Raw genomic sequence first — 27,921 nt, forward strand, 5'->3', positions numbered from 1 at the left:
TACTAAAAGTAAACTTTCAACCACACATCTTTAGTTTGAAATTTGACTACAATAATTGTTGAGCAATGCAAAATAAAACTAACATGACATGATTACCTCAAATAGGAAACAAATTTATTTGCTCCTCTGTACTTGCACCATCTTCATTGACCTTAACATCAGAATTTTCATGCTCAAGATTAGTTCCTTGCATGTGTTCTTCATTGACATCAATAATACTTGAAGATGTAAAATACTTTGTCAAAGAACCCTTTAGTGGTTGAATTTTCAGACATATTTCTTTCTTTCTTTTTCTTTTTTCAGCACCCGGCAAATGCTTCTTAGGCAACATGGCATGCTAATGTCCTAATATTACGAAGCAAAGAGTAGACAACGAATTGTAAATTTATGGATCGGACGATCAAAACCCTAGACATGTACACAGAATGACAAAAATTTAGGATGATTTAATACATACTATGAAAGATTGAAATAGAAAATTACACATAAATTTTTTGATACTTCATGGGATGAATCATGGATGATTCTTTTAATATACGTGCTAAAGAAACTACTGAAATTGGGGTAGGAATGAATGGATCAGGAACATCCGAACATGGATATTGGATACGTACCTATGTTCACATACATACATATTGCCATATTGCTGGAAGGTCGAGTTTCCGGACTGCTGCATGCCGCGGCGGCAACGAGCGGCTGAGGCACCGTGCGAGGAACGACGGAGCGACGGGCTGATGAGACGACGAAGACGAACCGATTGATTTGTTCCATTTTCTAAAAAAAAATCCGATTGGTTTGTTTCACATGTACGCGTGCATCGTGCGGCCATGACTTGCGTGTGTGACGCTTCGCTACACATTACCAGGTGATCTGATGGGTCGAGCCCATCTTGTTTTCCTCATCTCATATTTTTTTCCCTTGTCTATTTTTTGTTGGGCTATACTATATGTGTGTACTACATCATGGCCCCCCCTCCAGCCTGGGCACTGGGCCGTCGCCCCTCTGGCCATACCCCAGGGCCGGCCCTGGATAAAATGACCAACTTTGTTATTAGCCATCGAGAAACGAAAGACCCGTGGATTGAGTTGAACCACCTTGAAACCAGCACTAATCCCACCAATGCAACATTGCAAGACTATGCCCACAGATTCCACAGACAAAGCGAAGGAGGCAGATGAAAATGTGACCACCAAGAAGAATTCCTTGGAGTCCCGAGAGGGGTAAAAGTGCACCGTAGATCCAAATTTCTTCCTCACCTGATCGGATAGAGCAAGACCAGGAGCAAAATCCCAGTGTAGCAAGCCTTCCATACCTTTAAATGTTTTTTCTGTGTTTCTGTTTTTCTTTGGTCGTTGTTTTTTTCTTTTGTGGGTACTTTGGGCATGTTGGGTGAGTGTAAATGCATATACATAAATACTATGCACATATGTACGAAAATTACACTATTATATGATTATTGTTTGCACACTACAAAAAATGCAGTTTTAGAACGAAGTTGTGTGCAAGTTTCTATTTTTTAGAGAAAATAGTTATCCTTCTTCTTATAAGGGTACTAACTACTATATCATTGTGAATTATTTTGATTTTTTAGTCATTATTTCGTTTTCAAGGACAAAACGAATGTCACTAATTCATTCCATCTTAGGAATGGTTTTTGCAAAAATTCCATTGTTATTTGTTTGTTCTTGAATATTTTTAAATAACATATTTTTTGTGAATATTGTGTGCAAGTTCATCGTTGCTTGTTCTATTTTTTATTTTTATTTTTTCTTAAAGGATAATACCAATGCCACTAATTTATTCTTCTTTAGGAAACTACATTATTTTGATTTTGTAATACCAATGCCACTAAAGCATTCCTTCTTTAGAATATTTTTTTGCGAAATTTCACTATTATATGCTTATGCTTGCATATTATAAAAATCGCATTTTTTTCAAATATACGCAAATTTTGTCTTTTTTTGCTTTTCTGTCTTCTTAAGGGGTAATACCGATGCCAATAGTTCACTCTTGCTTAAAAATTTCATTATTTTAATTTTTTAGTTTTTATTTCACTTTCTTTCTTCTTAAAGGGTAATACCAATTCCGCCAATTCATTTTCCTTAGAAAACTTATTTTTTACGAAAATTCTACAATTGTATGCTTGTTCTACACATTATAAAATTATTTTGTTTCTTCTTAAAGGGAAAATTCATTACCACTAACCTATGTTGAGGCTATGTCAAAAGATACTACTGCTATGGAGGCTATTGAACATATCAAAGCCACGGTCTAAAATAGAAGTCAGAGACTGCAATTACAGTGGGATGAAGAGGATGAAACAAGAAGATCTATTTTTGAACCATCAACTAATAGTGGCTACATATAACAACATACCATCGGGTAACCATACGTGAAGAGGGAATAGTGTCGATTACGCAACTGCACCAAAGAATAATGGAAAAGCAAAATTTATGATAAATGTATATGATGCACTCAATGTGTACGAGCTTGTCCAACATATGTATTAGAAATGATACCCTGGGATGGATATAAAGCCAAGCAAATTGCTTCCGCCCGAGAACTGAAATGCTAGGGGCTCATTCTTTTTAGCAAGGTTCGTGAATTCCTTCTCTTTTTCTTTTTCTTTTTTAAGAGTGAAAAAATTGTATTACTCAACTCACCAAGCCCTTATAATCATCAGCAACCAGCTATAGAGAATCAAGAAGGCCAAAACCGATCCAAGTCATGGTTCTCCCTTCAATATGAGCAAATTTAGCTAGGCTATCGCTAACCCTACTTTATGAGCGAGTTACATGAATAATACAAGAATCATGAAGACACATAAGATGTCTAATTTCTTTTATAAGAGAGGAAAAGATCGATCTATCTACTTCCTCCTCGTGAATAAGCTTGACTGCAACGATGGAATCCATCTTGATGATAATTGGAAGATCGCTTCTATGAATTCCTTCCTTCTCTAATCATATGTGCCATGTGACACCGCCGAATGTCTCCTCTGGAGAAAATGACATGGATCAAATCAGGAATAGACCTTTTGTCAACATTGAGAAGGCGATGCGGAGGTTCAGACGCAGAGCCATTTGGTCAGAGAAGTTAGAGGTCATCGGTAGGTGCTCTTAGGGTACTAACTAAAGAATATGTTGCATGCCACATTTGAGTGCATCCAAAGTGAAGCAGTTCTAAATGGTTAGGTGTTTCAGCCCTTTTGTTTAGAGTAAGTGCATAATTTATTTGCTCTTGTTCGAGATGTTCCCATGCTATGTATTTTGAACCATGTATCTTAATGCTCTTAGTGAACCCTTATCACTTGTGGTGTTTCTATGCTTCAGGAGAATGCAACTGACATCCTAAACGGAAATAATCTGCTTTTATTTATATCCATCTTAATCCTAATAGCCTATGTCTGTGTAGTTCAGCTGCTCTAAAATATGGAAAAACAAAACTGAAAAGCGTATTACGGGCCTCGAGTTGTGCAGCTCTGCCGACGATATCGGCCCGCACAACACCGGCGTACCAGGCCCATGGGAGAAAGTGATCCCGCGAGGCCCGAACCGGCGTTCCCTTCTCTTCCCCCTTTCCTCTCTATCCAGATTCCCTACTTGCTTCTGTATGGGATGTGACAATGCGGCCCTCAAGCTGGCCTTTGGCACAGTTCCTTCCTCGAGCTGGTATTTTGGCGCAGTTCCTCAAGGCACACTTTATCATGGCGCCCATGACACACTAGGAGCTTCATATCGTTTTCTTTCCACCGGTTCAAAGAAGTAAATAGTCAGTGTGGCGTTGCTTCAAACGGTGCTTACAATGCTGTCCAAATTACTTGAAGCAAAACATCATTACAACTGAAGCAATAAAATGTTTGAATGGAAGGATAGATATTTTTTGTGAACTAGTACGGAAAAACATATGTATCGCAGAAGCACATAATTTAGCATTTTGAAGCAATAATAAATAAGATGGAAGCATACATATACATATACAATTACTTACTCCGGGAAATGGATTGGCAATCATATCATGGTAATTGTCTTAAGCATAGGATTACAAACGACGATAGAGAGATCACTCGAGGAGATATATGCAATGAAATCTAAATATATGCGGATTAACAGTTGGATATATATGCATTATTACTAGAATGAAAAGGCTAATTACACAATGCAAGAAATGGAAATTATACAAGTGATGAGATATATGATAAAGTATGGTGTTTAAAAATAAAATAAAATAAAAATATACAAAGACCGGAAACACATACACTAAATCAAGAAGCATGATTGCAGTTCTATCTGTACGTAAAAAATCATGGATGCTTCAAAGCAATGTACTTTACATCTGGGAAACATGGCAAGAAAGTAAAGTTCCATTCTATGGAAGAAGTATCTGTACATAAGACACCAGGTAGTATAGATGCTAACGCTATAAAGAAATAATATGTACACCAAGCAGGCATGCCAATAAACTGAATTCCAACCGTACATATGAATGATGGTACATGCAGCAGTACATGGCAAGCTAAGCATGGAAATAGATTGAAGTTCCATCACCCATAGGAAGCACGGTCGCTTGAAGCAAATCTGTTTTTTGCTATAACTATATAAACAAGACGTATTGGAAGCACAAAAAGTGAAGATGGAAAATACCATGCTTGACACTGATATCCGGGTGCACGTATAATCTACAAACGGATCTCATCTACTCTATAGGACATTTTGTGAGCTTACATCAACTAAATTTCTGCAAAAACATGAAATAGAAACAGATTCCACCGCTGGTGAATCTCCCAGCCACATGCTATATCCTTGACAAAGGCCTACACATATGCCTAGAATAGATCAGCGACAATGCTGCAGCTAGGTAGGGATCTGATCAAATACACATCAGCTAGAACATATCGACACCCCAAAAATTCAACAGACCAAGATATGAACACATATTTCAACAAGACAAAAGTGACATAAATCAACTCGCATTGCAGAAAATAAAAAATGAATCAAGATGAGAGGAATCAAACCCTGTGTGAGATGAGGATGGAGGAGGGGGCGAATTGGGCTATCCTCCATGCATGAAGGCATCTCTGTCAAACCAAGACGGCGCACAAGCACTAGTAGAAAAAGGGCCTATTGTCCCGGTTCGTAAGGGCCTTTTTTCCCGGTTCCTGAACCGGGACTAAAGGGTCGGTACTAATGCCCTGTCCCTTGGCGGAGAACCGGGGCAGCAAGGGAGCTTGTAAGCTCGGCGGCGATGGGGTAGCCGACTAATGGCACCGGTAGCCACCTAATTAACGAGGGGGCATAGCACCAGCGCGAGGGACCAGGCGATGCACTAGGCAAGGTGACAGAGAAAACCATGGGTGCTAGGGACTTTGCGAGCCCGGTGGTGGCAAGGTCGTTGGGGGCGAAGCGGAGTGAAGAGGTCAGGGGCAGGAGAGATTAATCAGGGATACAAAACAGGCTCGATATTGCTGGGGGATGAGTCATAAATATCGGGCTGGCGAGTGATAGGTTCAATCATTATAATTTTTTTTTTTGGCAAGCATAGCTGGTATGACGGCTCCCCCCCCCCCCCCCCCCCCCCAAAAAAAATCTCAAATTTGTCAATTTGTTGAATAACATGATTTTCATTTCTCGGTGTCATCAAGAGATTCAGATCAAGAACAAAAAAGAAGGAACTGATGAAGCTCCTTTATCTTCTGGTTGAGAGAAACAGGACAAAAAAAAGTATTTACACCAGTACAATAGTTCATCCTACTTATCAAAGATTACATGTTTCTGCCTTGTTCCAGAAGATGATGAAATGTTTCTAACCGAGGAAAATAAGATGAAAATGTTTATCAAACGATCACTGGCTCAAATGTTTATCTGTTGATAACACTGACTGAAATCGACACCTGTAGGGTGTAGTTTTCTGATCCACGACACACTGCAGCTAGCTCAATTGGTTTCAGCAAAACTAATTTGGTATGTTGATCTGAAGATAAATACTAGTACATGCTAGTAACCAGTAATGTTGAAACCCTCACAAATACGCTCTGAACACAAAGAGAGAACTGCCGCCAAGAGTATAAAACACGGATTCATATGGATAGGGAAAACAGAGTACAGAAACAGATGAAATATGTAGATAATGTTTATCCTATTTCTCAAAGATGAAATGTTTCTCAAAAGATCGAAACATCGTTGTACAGAACAACATAACAGGCCCTGAACCGCTCCAATGTTAGGCATCATTGACCCTGATCCCCACTCGGCAGCTAATTTGCATCATAGAATCCTAGTTGCGACACTATCCTTCAGACCAGCTCTTGAACATCATTCGCTATTTCACTTCTTCAGGGTGCCAAAGCCTCCCCATTTGGTGCCTTAATTCTTGTCTACATTTAGTCTGGAATCTAAACTACAATACCATGACAAAAGTGTTTCCCAATTGTGGAGAAGAAAAGGATCCTACTCAAGGCGCTGATGACTGATGAACATCCGGCCTGACCATCAGCCTAGCACTAGCAGCACATAGCAACAGAATGAGATGTTAGCACAACTGATATATACATAGAAAGCAAAACTCCTGTAAGAGGCATGTAATGCTAGCAGAATAAATTGAGTCAGACAGAATATAGTACATATGAATTTTACATAAAAAGCAACATTTCACACATGCACAGGAACATGCAATATGGTTTATACAACCCTCCAAGACTGATGCAAAGAATGTCGCATCACAGAAAAGAGCAGAACAATGGCAGTCTTTTCAGAGCATGGCAAACATTGCAACCGCATACTGAATATGCCAAACATTGCAATAGCATTGGTAAAAAAGAAGAAGAAAACAGATCAAATGCTGAATGACAACAACAGGTATCAAGCTACTTGTATACACATCAACAGATGAGTATTGACCATCAAGGCAACATGAAACATGCAGTTGCGACATCTAATGCCGTGTCTTGGGCATATCTTGGCAATTTCAGAACCTAATATCTGGCTGAACCACATTTTACAGACAGTGAACAATCTGTTACTAGTCTCTTTTTTTACAGACAGGTTCAGCAGAGACCTGACATTACCACATTTGAAGCCTCTACCTACAACCCCAAGGTTATTTACAGTGCGTCTAGGCGTGTGTTGTTACCATTTGAGTTTCCCCTAGTAAACGACAATATCAATGTTCTTGTTAAAAACAACTATTACCCGTATTTACTCTAAGAGGTAAAAAACATATTGATGCATGACCATCAATTCTATTATACGATTGAAAACTCACCAGGAAGAGATCCATACAAATGATTAAGTGGTCCAGCTTAATCACTATAGCATGATGATGATAATAGATTGGTTCGTTTAACACCAACTAATCACATTATTGCATAACTTATGTAAGACATGATTTAAAAGAGGAGATCTTATGTAGTAAATCTACCTTCTGCGAGTACACTATTTAGATAGATGCATAGATGTTCAAACTGGCATTGCTATTCCAAGTGTATAGGTAAGAAAGATAATAAAACATATGTATATAAATTTAGAAGGCAAATGGCTGACATGTTGCACCAGACACAAGTTCAAGATATGGTCAACCCATGGCACAAGTTTTTTTGAGAAATGAAAGCATTTTCTGCTTTCAGAAACATCATCTACTATCTATTAGCAAAACTGCATTGATTAAACAGTCTTCCAAGGAATGTGGATGAGAATTCAATAGATAAGTACAAATAGCAAACAGTTCTCCTTCCAAGCCCCAAGCAAGATTACTAGTAGTTTGCATATGCAGGATTACATGGCCATTTTTCTGTGGGAGTATATGACTAATTGGGGGCAGTGGCAGTGCCTCTTTAAAATTGTGGGCCCGGTTGATCCCAAAAGTTAATTGTGAAACTATTCCATAGAAGTTAAATTTCATGCGAAATCTTGGGAGAGCAATGCAAACTTCAAAGAAAATAAAGTATTTCACCACGCAGTTGTGCAGCCCTGGCAGCACTGCTGGTCCAAAGAAAGGGACAATGATAATACAGTACCTTCTTGAGAATCACCTTTCTCCGAAGATGGAGCAGCATCCTCACCATTGCTACCAGAGGTCTTTGAGTCCTCAGCATCATCTTTGCTGGATGTGCCCTTCACCGATTCTTCATTTGATACACTCCTGGAAACATCATCCAAAGAATCATTCACCTCTTGAGCTATGTATGCACATTCATATTTGTCAAACGTGCTAGCACACCCTGGAGCAACTTCTCCATGACCCCCAACCCTAGGTGAAAACAAAGGCATACATTTTTATTAGTGTATACTTCCTTTGTAAAGAAATATAAGTGTTTAGATAACTATTTGAGTGATCTAAACGCTCTTATATTTCTTTACGGAGGGAGTAATTGTTAAGTTTATAGACAATACAAGGACATGAAAGTTACTGCAATCTGAGGTAGAATAGCACAGCTAAAATTATTCAATCAACCATTTTGATGACACGAGGTGTGGTAACTATGCTCTGTTCACTGATGTTTATAACAAGAGACTAGCCAGGAGCAGAGGTATAGAACTCTTCTCAAATACGATAATACATATCCCTCCAATATATACAGATTGGATATTCATGGCAATGCATAAATCATAACAAAAGATGTCAGGTCCTAACTCTCAAGTAGTGCCATCAAAACACTGAGGCTAATTCGACCCGTGGAATCACTCAAACACAGTTGAGGTCGTTGCCGAACAAAAGAAAGAAAAACATTGCTTGGCAACCACCTTGTCGCAGAACATCTAAAACCATTATAAACTCATCTTCCAAACTAAAAGACTCAAAGTCCCAAAGTAACTAAACTAAGGGCACATGGAAACAACCAACAGCTGATCCATCCAATAAATACACTTTTATTTGATGTTCATCGCATTGCACATATCATAACAAAAAATGTCAGGTCCTAACTCTCAACTACTACCATAAAAAAACACTAGGGCTAATTTAACCGCTGATTCCAAACACAAGAAAGATAAACACTGATTGGCAACCACGTCGGCGTAGAACATCTAAAACCGTTCTAAACTCATCTCCCAAACTAATGACTCAAAGTCCCAAAGTAACAAAACTAAGGGCACATGGAAACAACCAACAGCTGCTCCTAAAGAGTACTGAACTAATGGGAAGTATTTTTCCACAATCAAATCCATACACGTGTTTCAGCATTGCATAGCTCAGAACAGGGGAGGCTTTTAGTAGTAGAGCTCTCACCTGGCATTGAGGTCATGGCTGACACGTTCAACGGCGTCGACAAAGCCACCCTCCTTGATAGTATTGGACCCCTTGTCAAGTAGCTGCTGTGCCTCGTCTACTGTTTTCTCCTCCTCTCCCCCCTCCTCATCACCTACATTCTCACTAGGGATCGACGGCAGCAGGTCCTGGTATTCGAGACGGTCCACGGGAGTGTAGAAGCTGACAACTGGAATCAAATTACAGAAGCCATGATCATCGCACACCTTCTTCACCCGCTCCGACTGTAGCTCGATTGTGAAGAGGCCAGCCACCGTGTTAACGAAAATGACATTCACTCCCTCGGCAAATCCCAATACCATCAGTTCAGCCTCTGCATCCACGAGAGCAGCAGGTGGGAGCGAATTTTGCAGGTGGATGACCCGGCTAAGTACCCACTGTGCATCACTCTCCTCCCTTGACCACAGTTTGAGATGGGAACTGAAGCCTTCGCTAACTCCTATTCCACCATCCTCCGCCACCATAAGGTTAAATATCTGCTTGTTGCTGTTGTATGGCGTCTCGAAGCCAGTCAGGACGTTGCTGGCCAAGTCATACTCTAGGATGAACCCACCGTCGGACATGAAGTAGAGCAGAGACCTCCCAAGGAGCAGGCTGGAATGACATGTAAACGTCAACGCGTGGAACTGGTGACTAATCTTGCCCAGTTCACCGGACCACGTGCCAGTCTCTGACGAGTAGACGCACACCGACGTGACACCGGGCCACATCAGCACACACCGGACCATGGTGAAGACGAAGACCACGCGGAAGGGACCCCCGTTGCAGTCGCGGTGGTCGCACCCGTCCGCTGGGCAGAGCACGGCCGCGGTCCTGTACACGTAGCTGCTGTGCAGCGGGGGCACTGGTATGCGCCGCTGGACGCCCGTGTTTAGATCCCACACAAGGAGTTGCTGAGCACCAGATCCCTCGGACTCGGAGAGGAAGAGGGCGCGGCCGTGGCGGCAGTCGAGGGCGAGCCAGGAGGCGCGGTCCGGGGCGGGGAGGGAGAAGGGCGAGGCGGTGGTGGAGAGGAAGCGGGGGACGCGCTCGTCCTCCCAGTTGTGGAGGAAGCCGATCAAGGGCAGTGGCCGATGCTGGTGCTCCTTGATGAAGCGGCCGCGGAAGTCGGGCTGGGAGACGGCGCGGCCCCAGGCCTTGCAGGCGAAGGAGGCGCGGAGGAGGCAGGCTGGGTCGTCGTGTGGGAGGCGGAGGAGGATCTCCTCGACGAGCTCGTGCGGGAGCGCCGGCGGCGAGGTGCGGTGCCGTGGCGGTTCTGCCATGGTGCTCCGCTCGCTGGGTCTCGTTGGTGTGGATCTGGAAATGGGGAAGACGGTGGAGTGGTTGGGCTCAACCACAACAACCAGGTTCAGCCTCAGAGACTCAGAGGGTGAAACGATCGAGACTGTTTTCCTTCTGGAAAAAAGAAACTGAAAAGGAAAATTTCTGCAACATTTCAACTTGCATAACTTTTACTTTCCTTGTACTCCCTCCGGTCCTTTTTACTCTGCATATTAGAATTCTCTAAAGTCAAACTTCACAAAGTTTAACCATATTTATATAAAAAAATATCAACATCTGCCATGGTAAAAATATTACCTTGTTGAATACGATCATGGGTAGCACCGGGGACATACCACTTGGTCTAATGAGACCTCTGGAGCGGCATACCACAGACTCCAACGCAACGCAACACTCCCTTCCTTCTAGCATTGAGGCAAGGAGGAACAAGATTGTCTGCCTAAAGATTCGGCGGATTGTCGGAGGAGACCAGCCAGCCGACACGATCATCGATTGAGTTTTTGGTCATTTGCCTTCAACTCAACGCGGAAAGCCTTTCTCTAGATCAGGAGACGACACCGCCTACGGCGAAAGCTTAGATTTGGCGAAAGAATAAGTTACGAGTATATATGTATATATTTTTCTTAAGAAATTTTTGTTACTTTTTGTTACGGATTGCGCTGAGTGCACAGCACCGTAGTTGGTCGGTTCGTAAAAGAAAGGAGGTTTAGAAAACGCCTTTGGTGTTGAGGCTTAGCCGAGCCTCCACTCCACTTCGAGGAGGACCATGAGCCTCCGCTCCGCCCAGATTCCCAATCCCCTCGCAGCGTGTTTGGCAAAAAACGGGAAGGGGAATGGAAATTTAATGTAGGGAGTTGTATTGAGATTAGACATGGAATGAGTCGTTTTATTCCCAATCCTCTGTTTGGCGCATGATGAAAATTATGTGTGAGAGTTTGATGAGAAATTGTATTCCCGTATTTGGTCCGTGGGAATTGACAAGGAAATAGACAAGGGAAATTAACGTAAGTTATGATGAAGGGCTAAGATTGACTCATTAAAATAATTCCCTTCCAACTCTCACCCCTTCCCCTGTTAACAAAACGGTGGGAGTTAGAGTCTCAAGTCCCATAATTATTCCCTTATCAATTCCCAATCCCCCTAACCAAACAATAGATTTGAAGTCTCGTACTCCTTCAATTCTCATTCCCTAGCTCTAACTACCCCAACCAAACATGCTGTGAGACTTTGAGAGCGAGCGAGCAGCTCGCGTGTTGGGCCGGCCCACGCGAGTGTGACGCGTCAGCCATTCCACCCTCTCCCGCAAACCCGCACACACATCACATCCAGACCTAGCCACCAACGGTTACCATGGCAGCATCGCCGCCGCGCCGCCGCGCCTCGCCGCCGTCGATCCCGGACGAGCTATTCGAAGAGATCCTCCTCCGCCTCCCACCCGACGACCCCGCCTGCCTCCTCCGCGCCTCCCTCGTCTGCAAGGCCTGGAGCCACACCGTCTCCAGCCCCAGATTCCGCCGCCGCCTCCACGAGCTCCACCCCACACCCCCCGTGCTCGGCGTCCTCCACAACTGGGAATACGACGCCATCCCCCGATTCATCCACACCACCGCATCGTCCTTCTCCCTCGCCGCCCCGGACTCTCGCTCCTGGCGTGCCCTTGACTACCGCCACGGCCGCGCCCTCTTCCTCTCCAAGGGCCAGGACGCCGAGGAGCTCCTTGTGTGGGACCCAATCACGGGCGCCCAGCAGCGCGTACCGGTGCCCGCGGCGTTCCAGGGCGACTACCCGACGGCTGCCGTGTTCTGCGCAATGGACGGGTGCGGCCACCGCGACTGCTTCGGGGGCCCTTTTCGGGTGGTCTTCGTCTTCTGTGTCGATGAAGAAGACGCTGAGCTGGATCCGTTTCTCACGTCGGCCGCCGTGTACTCGTCGGAGACCGGCATGTGGGGCGAGCTGACCTCGATGCACGGTGAGTTCGTGATGTACTTCGAATTTTATTCCAGCGTGCTCATTGGAAGGTCACTCTACTTCTTGTCCGACGGTGGGTTGATCCTGGAGTATGATTTAGTGAGGCACGGGCTGACTGTGTTCAACACACCTCATTGCCAACCCGATTACATGTCTGATGATGATGGGTTCGACTATAGATATAACCTAATGCTGGCGGAGGGGGGTGCACTGGGTGTTAGTCAAGAATTGGGTCAGCGTCTCAAATTGTGGACAAAAGAGCCAAGTTACGGCACTGATGCGATATGGGTACTTAGCCGGGTCATCAACTTGAATATGTTGCTTCCAAATGATGCTCTCGTGGATGCAACAAATTCGGTGCAAGTGTTGGGCTTTGCTCAGGAAGCAAATGTCATTTTCGTGGTGACGGTTGCTGGCCTCTTCTCAATTGAGCTGCAATCCAAGCGGGTGAGTAAGGTGTGCGGTCATCGTGGCTTCTGTAATCTGATTCCAGTTGTCAGCTTCTACACTCCACATGCTAGGCTCGAAGCACTCATGGGGCGAACACCATGACCCACCGCCGTGGCTGAACCCAACTCAGGCGATCTCTGCTGAACCTTCTCCAAAGAGGACTGATGGCAGATGATTCGCCATCCGTGAAATGTGGTAGCAGCTAGATGGAAGTTCAGAATTTGCCAAGATATGCCTGTAAGGCTGGAACTTTGTAACACGATTTTATTATTCCCCTGTCATATTCCCTCAATGCTTGATACTTACCTGTTGAATGGAAGGCTGGAACTTGATGTCCTTTCGTATTTTTGGTATCAGCACACTACAAGTTTATTTTATCTACTTGCATCTACTCATCCATTGTTTCTAGGTGTTTCTCAGTAATACCTTCCCACCACTATCCAGCTGCATTGTTTGTTGTGGTCCGATTTTTTCCATTGTTTCCTCTTTACTGTTTAAAATTGGAGGCGTATTTGCTTTTATCTTGGAGGTTTGTAGAAGCCATTTTGGATGTTCTTGTTCATGTGCAAGAGGTGCTTCTTAAGCGCAACTCATATGTGCTATTTATTAAGTTCTGATTTACTTAATTTATCAGCTAGCATTACATGCCTCTTAGAGGAATTAGCCTTCTATAGATATCTGCATTTCTCAACACTTGTTTTTTATTCTTGCCGGTTCTTCTTTAAAAAAGATATATTTAATTCTGTAGTATGTGCCGGCCTATTCGGTGTACGAAATGTTCGCCTGTTTGGAGACTAGTTTTCTTCTTTTCAAATCAACATTTGTAATTTTATGTCTCTTAAATTCTGCAACGTATCTGAATTACATTTCATTTCTTAAAAAAAACTGTGCTGTGGGTTGACCATATCTGAATTTGTGTTCGCTGCCACATGTCAGCTATTTGCCTTCTAAATTTATGTACACATATTTTAATCTTTGTTATCAATACATTTGTAATAGCAGTGCCAGTTTGATCATATATGGATCTATCTAAATAGTGTACTTGCACAGGCTAGCTTTAACTACACAAGAGCAGCAATCCTGTCTTACATAAATTATGGAATAATGTGAGTAGTTGCTATTAAATGAATCAGTCTATTTTCATGATCATGCTATAATGATTAAGTTTGTCGTTTAAGCATTTGTATGCATCTCTTCCTGTTGCTATTTTTTTTTCTAATAAGAACACTGACATAGTCGTTGGTTAGGGGGCAACTCAAATGGCAACAACAGAAGCCGAAAAGTACTGTAAATAATCTTGGGGTTGTAGGATAAGGCTTCAGATGGGGTAATGTCAGGCCTCTGCTGAAGCTTCTCCAGAAGAGGCTTGCAACAGATTGTTCACCGTTTGTGAAATGTGGTTCAGCTAGATATAAAGTTCTGAAATTGCCAAGATATGCTTGAGACACGGTATTAGATGTTCCTACTGCATGTTCATGTTGCTTCAATGGTCAATACTCATCTGTTGATGTGTATACAAGTTGCTAGATAAGTGTCGTTGTCATTCGGCATTTGATCTCTCTCTCTCTGGTTTATACCAGAACAACGTCGTCATGGTTGGGCCCGGAGGTGATCTGGCCATGGCACCGGCAGCTCAGCCGGAGGTGCAAGAGAAAGAGATGGACGGATCTGCTCCGCTGCCTAGCAACTTCTTCCACAATGTGGAACAAGAATTCCCTAGCTTATATCAAGTGGTTGTGCCGGAGGAGGAAGCCGCCAGGTTCGCACATAGCATCACCGCAGAGGGGAACGACAAACACCACTGGATGGAGGAGGGAACGCAGCCAGACCCAGAGCCTGAGGAGCCGGCCGCCGACGAGTTCATCTACGGCTTGCCTTGTCCACACTTCTCACCTGAGATGATCTGAATGTGCAGCAGGATGCTGTGGCCTCACCTACATCCTTGTCCGCCATCTTCTCCGGCCTCTAGTACATACCATCAGCTTAATTCATTATAGTTTTGTTGTGCATTTGTTTGCTCAGTCTGCCAATTAATGTTAGAGATCTGAGCTCGCTTGCAACAATGTAATGTGTAATCTGTAAATGCATCTAGTATTTGCAACATTCTAGTTTTCTGATAACTAATTGTTTAACCTCCATTCGGAAAGAAAAAGTATTAATCGTCACTACTAGCCTGCCTCTCACAATTAGCAAGAATAGAACATTCTTCAAACAGTAGAAAATTCAAATGTTTCATTGCAACTGATGCAACACGTAGACAATAAATGTTTCTCAAATGATCACTGACTTGCAAAAACTACATCTAAGAGGCATGTAATGCTAGCTGATCAATTAAGTACAACTACATACAGATGTATATAGACATAGTATAGAGTGTAGATTCACTCATTGTGCTCCATATGTAGTCCATATTGGAATCTCTAAAAATATTTATATTTAGGAACGGAGGGAGTAGAAAACAATGGATGAGTATCGCACTGCGGAGAGCCACTGATGATCCATCAGTTATTATGTGCTAATGCCAAGAACACCTAGTGACCAGATCAAAAAATGAGTATACAAATCAGCAGATAAGTATTCACCATTGAGCGAAAATGAACGGGGAGTAGTAACATCTTGTTAGTGTCCCATGCATATCTTGGCAGTTTCAGAATTTCTATCTAGCTGCTATCAAATTTCATTCACGGATGGTGAATCATCTGCTGCAAGTCTCTTTGGAGAAGGTTCGTAGGAGATCGACTCATCTTTAGCTCGTTTCATGTCTCTGCCAACAATCTCAAAGTCGGTTACGCTACTTCCAGTGCTTCCTCTTGGTGCTGCTGTCGACATAGTTGGGGAATGGAAGCTGTTGTTTGATCGTGCCATCTGTGAAGAAGTCAAAGATGCAGTTCTTGCCATAGTATTGTTAACACTCTGCTCATGACTTGCCTGTGAGACCACCCTCTTCATAATATTATCTATGCCGTCGCTTGGGGTTGACATTGCTTGCTTCAGTTCTTCAAGCTGAACCAAAACAATTAAGAGAGATGTTATTGTTCCTTACAAAACGTATTCTTCGTTCATAGAGCACTAGATTCATGAGCAGAACCAAACTGGTAGCATGAATAAAATTAAGTTTGTTCACCTTCTTCTGGAATCGAGGCAACATTCTAGCAAGGTAAGATACCTCATCTTGCAGAGTCGACTTTCCTGAGTGTCCTTAAGCAGCAGATGCTCTAAGGTCTCTATCAGCCAACAAAGCTTCCTTGGCAATTTTCAGATTATGTATACGCGACTTGCATAATGAAATAGCCTTTGCACAATATGGGATTGCATCCCCAACCTTGGATGCTAACTCAAAGGCCAAACATATGCGGACGTTTCTAGAACTGAATTAAGGTAATCAACAAAGGAAGAATTGAACTCAAAGACCTAATCATAACAAAACAGCATTATCTACCTAACATTTTTTTTCTGGTGATCACAGTCCTACTCCAAATCTACACTAACATGTGGATTCAAAAGCAGGTGAAGGCACCTGTGCAAGATTTGGGTCAACTCAAATTATTTGAAACCACACTATTATGCTGATTTGTTCTACTACTATACAGCAGAGTGGCTGACACTCTTATCACCACAAAGAGGATACAGATCGACAATTCAAAAATGGTCAGGCCTAACCAAATGTTCCAAGATCGCTAAAGCTTCAAAGTAGTAACTGATTGAGCTGTCTCTGTCCTCTACAAAAGTGAAAATCAAATGTGAGGCCTTAAATGACCATTCACCAGCCTAACACATGGTAACTGAGATAGCTGAGATTACCTCTTCTCATGGAGATTTCAGCTAGAGCAGTCAATATAGTAACCTTCTCCATTGTCTTCTCTGGACTCTTGGCAACTATCACCCTTGCAGTATTCAACATTTTCCAGGCCAAATCCAAATCAGAATCATCTCCATCGCCTGTCATGTTCCCATCCGTCTGACCTTTGCCACGCAAGTTTGCCCCTAACCAACAACAACTATATCAGCACGTACCATTGAAAGAAGAAAAACATTTTTTTCCTTTAGAAAATGGAAGAGTTTTATTATTCCGGGCCTCTGAATCGAGGATGCACACAGCCCAAGAGGAAACAAACAGCAATTAGATGCACACAAATGCATAGAAGATCCAACTCACTTAGTATACTGTGATCATATAATATTAGTGAAAACATTCCAAGTCCCAAACTATTAGTACTTTGCATTGGCATGGGCAAATTACTGATAATAAGTTTATTAGGTATACTCTTCATTAGGCATGAACAGACAATGAGAACTTATTGCAACCAGTAGTGTTATCAACTAGATACTACAGTATATAGATTTAAAAGGATAATAATGCCTTTCAGTCTATATGAGTGTCTAGGGCAGTAGCAGTGCCATGTTAAAGTTGTGGGGTCAACTAATCCTGCAGTTTTCTCTAGGAGACCATTCCATAAACCTGAAGAACAATGCAAAATACAGTGATATATTTCAACCTATAGTGGTGAAACTGATATAAATGATAAAGCATGCCTTCTTCACAATCATCTTTGTTGGTTGTAGGTGTGATTGATTCTTCATTCGGTGCATGCTTTGAAACATTACCTGAACGATTGGCTGCCTCCTGAGCTTTGCATAACAAGGCACCTCCATAACGGTAAAACGTGCTAGCACACTCAGGAGCAAGGCCTCCATAATGTCGAACCCTACGTGACAACAACAACAATGCATAAATTTGCTGATGCATCATCGTTAACATTATAGCATAAACATGTACTCTGAAGTGGACAAAACCATTTTATGACACAAGGTGTAACTACGTTCTGTTGACTGTCTTTTATAGTTACTAGTGCTTGCACAGATTATGAAGTACAAATCTGAGGAAGAGGAGCCATATAAATGAACTGCACAGTGATCAAATAGGATAATACCTATCCCTCAAGCACTTGGACTTTGATTTAATTCTCATCGCATTACAGACATCACAACAAAATATGATAATACCTATCCCAGGTGGTGTTGTCAGGTCATATTGGCTAACTGGACTCACTAACCCCTCAAAGACCAACACCCACACCATTGTGCTCACTGTCAAATACGTACATGAAACCAAAACACCACCCTTGGTAACCACATTAACATAGAGCATGTTAAATCCTACTAAGGTAGCTACAAATGTCAGGACTCAAAAGGCTCTGAGCCACACATGAAAAGAACAATGAACTAACTGGAAGTTTTCTTTCTCACAAACTATCCATATGTTACGCTACAGCAGCATGCCTAGCTAGGAGAACAAGTGGAGTTTGGGAGTAGAATCCTAACCTGATCTCGAGAGCATGTCTGAAGCAGTCAGCCGCGTGGGCCAAGTCCTTCTCATTGATAGCCTTGCACCCCTTATCAAACAGCACTTGCGCCAATTCTAGTGATTTCTCCTCCCATACCCCTTGCTGACCACCCCTCCTCAGTAGGTTCAGCCGCGGCGCTGGGTCCTGGTGTTCACCCCTGGGCACTTGGAGCCCAGAATGTGGAGTGTAGAAGCTGACAACTGGAATCAAATTACAGAAGCCATGATTATGGCACACCCTTTTCGCCTGCTCCGACTGCAGCTCGATCATGAAGAGACTACCAACAGTTTTCACGAAAATAGCATTTGCCCCCTCCGCAAAGCCCAACACTGGAACAAGTGTGCATGGATCGATGTCCAGGTCGACGATCCGGCTCACCACCCATCGTGCATTAGTGCCATCACTCGCCTCCCTTTTCCACAATATGAGCTGAAAATCAATGGCTTCGGCAACCCCCAGCAAACCGTCCTCCGCCACCATGAGGTTAAATCTGTGGTTTTTACTGCCGTAATCGTTAGGTGGTGTGTCCAACACAGCCAGTTCACCACTGCCCAAATTGTACTCCAGGATCATCCCACCGTCGGACAGGAAGTAGAGCAGAGACCTCCCAACCAGCACGCTGGAATTATGCTCAAAGTCCATGGCGAACTCGTGTTCCCTCGAGTTCAGCTTGCCCCACGTGCTAGTCTCCGACGAGTACAAGCACGCCGATGTGACAACGTCTGCGTTGGGCGAGATGTCGAGGGTGAAGACGAAGACCACGCCGAAGGGCCCCCCCCGCACAGTCGCAGTGGTCGCACCCGTCGGCTGCGCAGAACACGGCCGCGGTCGGCCACCCGCACGTGAACGCCGAGGGCACCGGTATGCCCTGACGGGCGCCCGTGATTGGCTCCCGCAGGATGAGTTCCTGAGTTTCCTGGCTGTCGTCGGAGAGGAAGAGGGCGCGGCCGTGGCGGCAGTCGAGGGCGCGCCAGAACCGGCGGTCTGGAGCAGTGAGGGAGAAGGGCGAGGCGGTGGTGGGGACGAAGTCTGGGATGCGCTCGTCTTTCCAGTCGTGGAGGAAGCCGGGCACGGGGGGTGCCCGGTGGCGGTGGAGCCCGATGAAGCGGCGGCGGAAGTGGGGATGGGAGACGGTGCTCCTCCAGGCTTTGCAGACGAGGGAGGCGCGGAAGAGGCTACCTGGGTCGTCGGGCGGGAGGCGGAGGAGGATCTCTTCGACGACGTCGTCCGGGAGAGCCGGCGGTGGCGGTGGCGGTGGCGGCGGCGGCGGGGCGGCCATGGTGGGTTTGGGTGCGGGTGGGGAATGGTTCCGGTTCGGCTCAGCCAGGTCGGAACTGGGAATGGTTCGACTGTTTTGCCCACTAACTATAATTGTTTTCTACTAAAAAAACTAGGACGAGTCTACGTAGCGGCCGGCTGCTCGCTGGCATGCGCGAGCGGCCGGTCTGCTCTGTATAGATATGCATGTGTATAATTTTTGTCCGCTTTTAGCATTTAATACATTCACGCCGGTCACAATCAGTTAGAAAAAATAGATCATATATGCATTTGTTTCGGTTTTCAAATTTTCAAAAAGCTATATCTTCCAAACCGCGCGTCGGAATTAAGATCCGTTTTCACCGCTGGAATCCTCACGACGTGCTCTTCAAAATTATATCCCGCATGTGGATGTTTCGACGAACTAGTCTTCCTGCCAACTAAACATTAATGTGTGTGCAACTAGACTAGATTGCCGCGTCAACTGAGCATATGTGTGTGCCAAAAAAGTCCTGCCAACTAAACATCAATGTGTGTGCAACTAGACTAGATTGCCGCGCCAACTGAGCATATGTGTGTGTGCCAAAAAAGTTCTGCCAACTAAATATCAATGTGTGTGCAACTAGACTAGATTGCCACGCCAACTGAGCATATGTGTGTGCAACTAGTGTCCTGTCAACTAAACATCAGTGTGTGTGCAACTAGACTAAATTACAAGCCAACTAAGCATATGCGTGTGCAATTAGTCTTCCTGCCAACTAAACATCAATGTGTGTGCAACTAGACTACATTACAAGCCAACTAAATATCAATGTATGTGCAACTAAACTACATTACAAGCCAACTAAACATCAATGTGTGTGCGACTAGACTACATTACAAGAGGAGGTTGCACATTGACTTTCGTCGAGGCAATAGACTAGTCGCACATCAAAGTTGTCGTGGTTGCTAGGTTGTAACCTCATACGAAGGCGCAGCTCCAAACATTAGTTTTGGAAAAAAATTACATGATGTAGTAATAAAGTTGCACAATGCAGTAATAGAGTTGCACTATATAGCTCCAAAGTTGGCATCGAAAAAAATTCGTCAAAATATACCCATGCGGGATCTAGTTTCAAAGATCTCGTCGCGAGGATTTCATTGGTGAAAACGGATTTGAATTCCGACGCGCGGTTTGAAAGATATAGTTTTTTGAAATTTTAAAAACCCGAAATAAATGCAGATGGATCTGTCTTTCTTAAACTAAAGGAGCAGTGTGAACGTATTTAATGCCACGCCTACATGCACTAGCAGACAAATAAATTACCACATGCATGCGCTGTGAGAGCCGGCCGCTCGGTTCGACTAAAAAGTGCACGGCCACTTTTTAGATTTCAGGAAAAAACTATAATTGTTTTTTTCCTGTTGATGAATCCATTTGGAAATTCTCGAAAACATAGCTACTCCAAAATATAGTACGTTTTTTTAGGCTAGTTTAGTCTAAAAAGCATCTTATATTTTGATACAGAGGTAATATATGTATAGTGAACACCTATTTATCAGGCACTTGGAAAAAATATTGAAGCAGTCGATTTTTTGTGGATCATTAGATCACCATTCAGCGACCAAGATCACACAGCCTCTGGATTTTTCTAAACATCCATTTTTATTATTATTATGGATTATCTTCCTTTGTTATTTGTACAATGATGACAGTTGATGAATAGATTGTAAGTTTTTCCAAAAAAAAGTGTTGGCTAGACTGTATGCCCCTTCCCCCCTTTGCCACCTTTTACCACCATGTTTGTGTAAGCCAAGGTCATGTCTCTATGGCTAACTCCAACTGTCCGACGCAAAAAGACACCTTTTTGTCCGACTTTTGTCCGTTTGGGTCGGTCAGACGAACACGAGCATCCGTTTACGTCATGATCACACAGCCATTGGTTTTTCTTAAAACATCTTTTTTTTTACTGTGAAGGATTATCCACCTCTGTTCTTTGTGCAACCATGGCAGTTGATGAAATAGATTGTAAGTTCCATTGCCATGTCGTGTCAGCGAAGGCCACGCCTCTATGGCCAACTCCAACCGGCCGACGCAAAAGGACACCCCTATTGTCTGGTTTTTGTTCGTTTGGATTGGCCAGGCAGACACGAGAATCTGTTTGCGCCAGCTAGCCCGTAGTTGCACCCAACACGGATGATTGTATTTCGCAAATCAAATAAAAACATGTGTACCAAAAGTCCACGTTCACTACCATACACAAAAGACATTTAAAAGGCATAAAAACTACTTCCTCAGCAAACCGATGAGCGTTTAGATAACTAAAGTAGTGATCTAAACGCTTTTATATTAATTTACGGAGCGAGTACTAAAACCTAGATCTAGTACTAGTCGTAGTAGTCATTGCTGTCCATGGTGAAGTCGACGAACAGAGGTGGCTGCCACAAGTGGGCGGACGGTGCCTGCACCACTGGTGCACGCGGCGGTGACGGTGACCATGCATCCAAGGGTACGGGCGGGGCCGACACGAACTTCGGCGTCCATGGCAGCGTCGACGTCCACGTCCATGACTGCCCCACCATCGCGGGTCCCAGGGAATAGTTGGCGGCTCCAAAACCACCCCGTCCTTCGGCTCCGGGACGACTACATCGTGTGTGGCCGACAAGGCGAGCGGCACGTCCAGGCGTTCCCAGTGGTTACGTTCGTACTCGGCCTTGGAGTCGTCAAGCACTTTTCGGATGACCTCATCATCCTCTTCGACGCGAGGGCTAGCGGTGGTGGTGGCGGGGAGGGCAACCGTGCGCGTACTGGGTGGGCTGGGAGTACGCGCACAGGGTGGTGCGGGAGCACAAGCATGCGGCCGTGACGGCTCGGAGCATGAGCGGAAAAAAGATTTTGTCGCCGCATGATATGCTCATCCCGAAACCAAGTGTCTCAGATTGGCGAGTCGGCAACGAACATGGGGTCTTCAAGGAGATCTAGAGGCAGCTGCGCTCGCCGGCGGTTGATCTCCAGGAGAAGGGCGTGGCAGCTCGCCGAGATGAGCGACATGAGCACCCGATCCGTGCTCATATCCCACTTGTTAGGCAGGTGCGCATCGGGCCACGACAGCAGGGTAGCCATGTCTTAGTACTGCTGGCACACTTCCACATTGACGTAGGGCCTCTGCCGTCGCACGTCGGTCGGCGGGGAGATGGAGAAGCCAGCGGCGTTGCTCAGCCTTGACGAGCCAGAGGGCACCCCCCGCTTCGTGGTCGTGCTTCACAGACTTTCCAGGGGTCCACTTCCACATTCCCATGGTTGCCGACGAGGGGAGGAGCTTGGGTGACGCGGCCTCGGGCTTGTCGGGCGCTTGGGGGCAGAGGAAGATTGTGGAAGGCGACGAAAATGGAGAAGTGGACTGTCCGGTCCACGCACAGGGGATAGCCATTAAAAAGGACCAGGACCTCAGCTAGGGGTGGCTAGGTGGCTGTCAAGCGGGCCCGTCCATGCGTCCGATTAAATGAGTCCGGTGGGAAGTGGTTTGGATGGCTGACAAACGGATCCGAGGGCAGACACCGAGACACTTGCCCATCCGTCCAGAATCCGTTTGAATGCAAATCCGGTCCAAATTTATGCTAGAAATTGGCGGCCGACATATTTTACGTCAGATGCCTCGCTTTGGGCATCTCTACCATAACGGATAGGGGCAGACCAAATGCGGTGCTGGGTTGGAGTTTGCCTAAATCTCTAGACCACCTGTTCTCCAACGTTAGCAGAGCCGCACTCATCAATCTGCTTCGTTGCCTCCGCCTGAGACCTTGCTGCGCGCAGTCACTCGTAGCGTCGTCCCCGTCGGGAAGGTCCCAGCTCGGCCTCTATTAGACCTCTTCTGCTTCGTCCAAAATCTCAATGTTCGTGTACTGTGCAGTTTGCCACCATAATTTTGTGCTCGTTTATTCACATTCCATAATTCATGTGATGCAAATAGGCAGACATGTGCAGGGCCAGAAATTTAAGTCTTGCCTAACAAAAACCAAGCTTCGTTCGTTCTAAGTTTTGCTCAGTCTGTGAATGTCAAGAGAGTGAGCTTATTTGCAACATTGTACTGTGTAATACTCCCTCCGTTCCAAAATAAATGACCCAATTTGTATCAACTCTGTATTAAAGTTAGTACAAAGTTGAGTCATCTATTTTGAAACAAAGGGAGTACCATGTAGCAATCAATTGTTTTTTAGCAAGTGATGTTTATGCCACGGATGGAAGGAAATATTGACACTGAAACATCCTGTAAGTTGCTACGATGCAGAATTACACGAGATACAAATTACAAATGTTGATCTGGAAAAGAAGAATACTATCCCAACAGGCGAGCATATCATCTACAGAACAGCTAAACCATTACAATGCTAATTAAGCGTCATTGCTCACAAACTGTAAGATAATGCATATAGTTTTTCAAGTCCTAGGAGATTAATACCCAAACTGCAGCTATAAGATAATGCATACACTATTAAATGAAATAATTTCAAACAGAGAAGTAGTGGTGACGGCAGAAGGTCTTGAGAAATAGATTAATAACAGCCTACTTCAACTGCTAATTATTTTCTTGTGACCGAGAAAACATGCAGCCCAAGGGTCTTGAGAAATAGATTAATAATGGAGTACTTCAACTGCTAGTTATCATGTTTCTCAAAGATGAAATGTTACTCGGATGATCACCAATTTACAGCACAAGGTCGCCATTCATTACAGAGTTTCATCGTTCCAATATTAAGCTTTGCATCAGTCAGCTGTGTCTGGCTGGCGTAATCATGAGATCCAGGAGCATATAGCAACGAGCCGACGGCCATGTCTTCTTCGACGAAAAGACACACCACCTGAAAGCATTCACTTCTTCGACATCCGAAACCCATCATAGCAACAACACTGGGGTCAATGTCCTCAGGTTCATTCTGGGCCACCCTGCACTTTCTGAAACCATTTAAACCCAGTCAGTATGAATTCTACTGATTTTCAACAGCCCATGGACTGCTGACAGTAATTCTCATGCGCAGCAGAAAACTAATGGTAAAACAAGGCAGTAATATACACAAACTGTTGCATTTACCTTCTTCACTTTTCTTTGTACTGACGTTTCCTCTCCTCTTCCTCTTGCTGTTGCTCTGAAGAACAAGCGAAAGAGGACATGTTAACTGTTGCGGACAGCAATCTGATAGACAGTTCAGTTTTCAATGAGAATTTGGGATACACAGTCAAAGGAAGTATCTCCAAAGGTGATAGTGACAAAGATAATGTTAGGTACGTCTAATTGGCCCACCGAGCACCAAGTTAGGGAGAGGATTCCCATGATCTCTCGGATAGGAGTTTATCATTTAAATTAGGAATATATCTTTTAGCTTGAGCCTTAAACAAATTAGGGGTAATATCCATGATTTGTTACTTAGATCAGATTGTTAGGCTTCTATATAAAAAGAACCCCTTGTGAGCAATAAAGCAAGCAAGAACTAGAAGAATAGCTCTTCTATCTTGCCTGAGAGCCTCTGCTTAACATAGCACACAAAAGGCAACCATTGGATATTCACATTATTGCGTAAATTTGTAACACATGATTACTACTCCCTCCGTTCCAAAATAGATGACCCAACTTTATACTAACTTTGTACTAAAGTTAGTATAAAATTGAGTCATCTATTTTAGAACGGAGGGAGTACAAAAGTAACTTTTATGCAGCAAAACCTACCCGATACAAGTACACAGTTTAGACAGTAAACTGCAAGAAACAAAAAATAGTGAAGCCGCCAACGGTAAGAAAGATAAGAATAACTAAATAAGTATATATAACCTTATAAGGCAAGTAGCTGGCATACACTTTGCAAAAATGATCCAACCAATAAAACAAACATATTATTAAGCCTATTATTTTCTCCAACATCATCTACATTACAAAACTGAATAACATTATTAAAATTAAATGACCCCATACAGAATAATGTTGTAAATCCAAGAGATAAGTTCTATTGAATTCCAAGTCTAAACACACATGCAGGAGTATATGACCATTGTTTTATGTGGGTAATATGACTTTCTCGGGTGAATCGCAATGCCATGTTAAAATTGTAGGTTCAATTAATTTGACAACTTCTTTGAAAAATCATTTCATACAAAGCCTATAGAACAATGCAACCTCAGCAGAAATCATGCATTTCACCACACAATGGTGCAGCTCTGGTACCAACAATGGTCCCAAGGAAGGAACAATGAGAGATATAGCACAATAGTCAAACTATCCTTTCTACAAAGGTGGAGCATCGTCGACATTGCTTTGAGAGCTCGTTGAGTTCCTGGCATCATCTCTCCTGGTTGTGCATTCACAAACTCCAGGAAATCCTAGGTGAAAACAAAGGCATAAATTTTCAGTCTATAATTGTAAAGTTTTGTAGCGCAGCTACAGTTATTCCATCATCTGTTTTAATGACCAAAGTTGCTATATGTTCTGTTGAGTTCTGTTTCTAACAACTGGCAGTGCTTGCACAGAACTATCAGGTACAGTTACGAGGTACCATACAAATAAATGGCACATCGATGAGATATTTACAATAAGCCAGCACCAGAGGCATATAACTCTTCTCAAGTAGGACAACATCTATCACTCCAATAATTGCACGTCAAAATAGACATATCATGACAAAAGATGCCGAGTCCTAACTCTAAAGTATTGCCATCTAACAATACTAATGCTAGCTTGACTCAATTAGCCGCGCGCGCGCGCACACGCACGCACGCACGCAATAGGGCTTGCGCCAACCAAAAGAAAGATAAACATCGCTTGGCAACCACCTCGTTGTAGAACATGTAATACCCTTCTACACACATCTCTTAAACTACAAAACTCGAAGGCCCAAAGCAAGTAAGGACACATGGAAACCAAAAGCTGATCCGTAAAGAGTGCCGAACTAGATAGAAGTTTCTTTCAACAATGCTATCCACACAAATGTTTGAGCGTGGCTCGGAGTTCAGGAGTAGAGCTCTAACCTGATATCAAGGTCATGGCTGATGTATTCGAAGGTGTTAATAAAAACTTCCTTGGTAGCATTGGACCCCTTGTTCAACAATTGTTGTGCCTGATCCACTGTTCTTTCCTCCTCTCCCCCTCCTCGCTAGGCTTCGAAGCTAGCAGATTCTGGTGCTTGCCTTGGGGTACAGGAGTGTAGAAGCTGACAATTGGGAGCAACTATGAACCGAAAATACGGACGCCAGGATCACTGCACACCTTTCTCACATGCCCCGATAGTAGCTCTATTGTGAAGAGGCCAGCAACCGTGTCAACAAAAATCACATTTGCTTCCTCAGCAAAGCCCACCACTTGCACTTTATGTTGTGCATGCAAGAGAGCATCCACTGGGAGGAAATTTTCCAAGCACATGACCCGGTTCAGCACCCATCCTACTTCAGCGCTGGCCTCTATTCTCCACAATTTGAGACGTGTATTCAAGCATTGGATTACTCCGATTCCACCGTCCTCCACCAGCACGAGGCTATATGCAAAGTCGTAGTATGTGTCCGGTAGGCCGAACACAGTCAGGTCATGGCTTGCCAAGTCAAATTGCACGACCGACGCAGTATCCGCGTTGCCGTCGAACATGAAGTAGAGCGCAGATCTGTCAACGAGCACGCTGTAGCTTTCTCTGAATTCCAAGAACTCGCGGTTGGAGTGAGCTGAGGTCAGCTCGCCCCAGGCGCCAGTCTCGGACAAGTATATGCACGCCGACGTGGCGTGCGTCCCCTCGTCTACCTCGACGGTGAAGAGGAAGACCACGCGGAAAGGACCACCGAAGCAGTCACCGTGGTCGCACCCGTCGGCTGCGCAGAACACGGCAGCCGTTGGGAAATCGTCGCTCTTGAACGCCGCAGGCACCGGTATGCGCTGCTGGGCGCCCGTGATTGAATCCTACAGGAGCATTTCCGGACCACCGAATTCCTGGGGGAAGAAGAGGGCGCGTCTGTGGCGGCAGTCGAGGGCTCGCCAGGTGCGCCAGACCGGGGCGGCGAGGGAGAAGGACGATGCGGTGGTGTGGATGAATCGGGGGATGCGCTCGTCCGCCCAGTTGTGGAGGACGCCGAGCACGGGGGGTGTGCGGTGGAGCTCATGGAGGCGGCGGCGGAATCTGGGGCTGGAGACGGTGTGGCTCCAGGCCTTGCAGACGAGGGAGGCGGAGGAGGATCTCTTCGAAGAGCTCGTCCGGGATCGCCGGCGGCGAGGCGCGGCGACGCGGCGGCGGCGGTTCCATGGTGGCCGACCCTAGGTCTAGGTCTGGGGGAGAGTGTGTGTGCGCGAGAGAGTGGAGAATGGTTCGGCGGCTGGGGTTGGACTCGGGCCGCTCCTTTTTCCACTATATA

At 44.5% G+C, this 27,921-nt stretch overlaps 2 protein-coding genes, 1 long non-coding RNA gene and 1 pseudogene across 12 annotated transcripts; 1 reads left to right on the top strand and 3 right to left on the bottom strand.

Moving 5' to 3' along the window:
• Positions 1-6,118: 6,118 nt before the first annotated feature.
• LOC125553002 (uncharacterized) lies at positions 6,119-10,689 on the bottom strand. 7 transcript variants are annotated; one of them, XM_087519063.1, is made up of 3 exons: positions 9,223-10,620; positions 8,012-8,136; positions 6,119-6,499 (listed from the first exon to the last, which is right to left on the bottom strand). In XM_087519063.1, the coding sequence occupies exons 1-3, from the start codon at positions 10,521-10,523 to the stop codon at positions 6,489-6,491; spliced, it is 1,437 nt and encodes a 478-aa protein (XP_087375189.1). In that variant the 5' UTR covers positions 10,524-10,620; the 3' UTR covers positions 6,119-6,488. The 7 variants fall into 7 exon arrangements, with proteins under 7 accessions (XP_087375189.1, XP_087375188.1, XP_048572686.2 ...); XM_087519062.1 differs by having other exon boundaries at positions 8,012-8,244; XM_048716729.2 differs by having other exon boundaries at positions 6,119-6,493; positions 8,057-8,136; positions 9,223-10,619.
• A 1,074-nt stretch (positions 10,690-11,763) lies between these two features.
• On the top strand, positions 11,764-13,337 carry LOC125553001 (uncharacterized). 2 transcript variants are annotated; one of them, XM_048716725.2, is made up of 2 exons: positions 11,764-12,957; positions 13,032-13,337. In XM_048716725.2, the coding sequence occupies exons 1-2, from the start codon at positions 11,893-11,895 to the stop codon at positions 13,077-13,079; spliced, it is 1,113 nt and encodes a 370-aa protein (XP_048572682.2). In that variant the 5' UTR covers positions 11,764-11,892; the 3' UTR covers positions 13,080-13,337. The 2 variants fall into 2 exon arrangements, with proteins under 2 accessions (XP_048572682.2, XP_048572681.2); XM_048716724.2 differs by having other exon boundaries at positions 11,767-13,337.
• Positions 13,338-15,252: 1,915 nt separating this feature from the next.
• LOC125553000 (uncharacterized) lies at positions 15,253-19,634 on the bottom strand (annotated as a pseudogene). Its single transcript, XR_015601695.1, has 6 exons — positions 18,283-19,634; positions 17,566-17,666; positions 16,762-16,944; positions 16,589-16,679; positions 16,085-16,322; positions 15,253-15,963 (listed from the first exon to the last, which is right to left on the bottom strand). The product of XR_015601695.1 is annotated as an uncharacterized LOC125553000 (transcript).
• A 4,528-nt stretch (positions 19,635-24,162) lies between these two features.
• LOC125554339 (uncharacterized) lies at positions 24,163-27,895 on the bottom strand. Of its 2 annotated transcripts, none has more exons than XR_015601697.1 (3): positions 26,557-27,895; positions 24,632-24,686; positions 24,163-24,495 (listed from the first exon to the last, which is right to left on the bottom strand). It is a non-coding gene; the product is annotated as an uncharacterized LOC125554339 (long non-coding RNA). The 2 variants fall into 2 exon arrangements; XR_015601696.1 differs by having other exon boundaries at positions 24,632-25,911.
• Between the last annotated feature and the right edge of the window lie 26 nt (positions 27,896-27,921).

Source organism: Triticum urartu, chromosome 4A, assembly GCF_056163025.1.
Source record: "Triticum urartu cultivar PI428250 chromosome 4A, HENAU_Tu73, whole genome shotgun sequence".
In the NCBI taxonomy this organism is placed as follows: domain Eukaryota; kingdom Viridiplantae; phylum Streptophyta; class Magnoliopsida; order Poales; family Poaceae; genus Triticum; species Triticum urartu.